The 1,169-nt window shown below is 32.8% G+C and overlaps 1 protein-coding gene across 1 annotated transcript; it reads left to right on the top strand.

Annotated features, from left to right (window-relative positions):
* Positions 1–595: 595 nt before the first annotated feature.
* LOTGIDRAFT_148869 (hypothetical protein) lies at positions 596–1,002 on the top strand (the record flags this gene model as incomplete). Its single annotated transcript, XM_009049512.1, has 2 exons — positions 596–628; positions 802–1,002. Coding segments are annotated over 2 exons (234 nt in total), but the record flags the coding sequence as incomplete, so codon positions are not given.
* Between the last annotated feature and the right edge of the window lie 167 nt (positions 1,003–1,169).

Genomic DNA, 1,169 nt, shown 5'->3' with positions numbered 1-1,169 from the left:
AAAAGATAAAGGATAATGAAGAGAATAATGATTTCGATGAAAGTGATGATGATTATGATGATGAAGTATCAAATACAAGAGATTTAGTTAGAAGTCAAAATAGAAAGAAAAAGAAATCTGGAGGTTTTCAGTCAATGGGTCTGTATATTCCTTGAATCCCGTCCGTTGCCTTGAAAAACCTTGATTTCAAAAAAAGTCTTTGAAAACACCATAAAAAACCCTTGAAAAGTCGTTGAATTTTGAGTTGAGTCAAATTGTGTATATTTTTATCATTAACCCCATTGACAAATATTAACTATCTGTATTGATTTCACAGTTCAGAAGTAAGGTACATGTGTATTCTGTCAGACTAATATCCTTGAAAAGTCCTAGAATTTCAAAGCCCAGAGTCCTTGAAAAGTCTTTGAATTTTTGAGGCAAAGTGCTGTATGAACCCTGTTTAAGAAATGACTCAAATCAGTCGAAGCCTTGAAGCAAGATCAATTTAATTTTGATGACTTAGTTTGATATGATTACAATAGATTAAATTCCTTATGTTAAATTTGTTTAAATTTTAGGATTATCAACTAATACTTTTAAAGGTATTCAACATAAAGGCTATAAAATACCAACACCAATTCAAAGAAAGGTAAGTATAGGTTCTACTGGACTTTTCCTTAATTGTTAGTAGAAGGGAAGAATGTATGAAGTATTTCAAAAGACATTGTTTTATTATTGTAATATTGACATAATGGTAGTCTATTGACTTACTAATCGGGGGGCAACCTATATCAATATTCATGAGGTTTCTGTCTATTTCAGACAATACCTATTATTATGAATGGTAAAGATGTAGTAGCAATGGCTAGAACAGGTAGTGGAAAAACTGCAGCTTTCTTGATTCCACTGTTTGAGCAGTTAAAGATTCACTCATCAAATGGAGCTAGAGCTATGATTATGTCACCTACTAGAGAGTTAGCTTTACAAACATTAAAGTTTACTAAAGAGGTGAGTGTTTTGTGAATAATATTATGTATGAACCTTCTCGATATAACCATAAGGTTTATGTAGTTTAAGTGGAATTGTAAGATTCTCACCCATCTGGAAATTGGGATGGGGAAAGTCTATGCTATCAGTGTCCGCCCATACACAGCTCCGTTGCCAGGAATGAATTGATGCTGGGGCTCAGA

Source organism: Lottia gigantea (assembly GCF_000327385.1).
Source record: "Lottia gigantea unplaced genomic scaffold LOTGIsca_13711, whole genome shotgun sequence".
Lineage (NCBI taxonomy): Eukaryota > Metazoa > Mollusca > Gastropoda > Lottiidae > Lottia > Lottia gigantea.
Note: the sequence above shows the minus strand (reverse complement) of the source record. Positions and strands in the feature narration are given on the sequence as shown.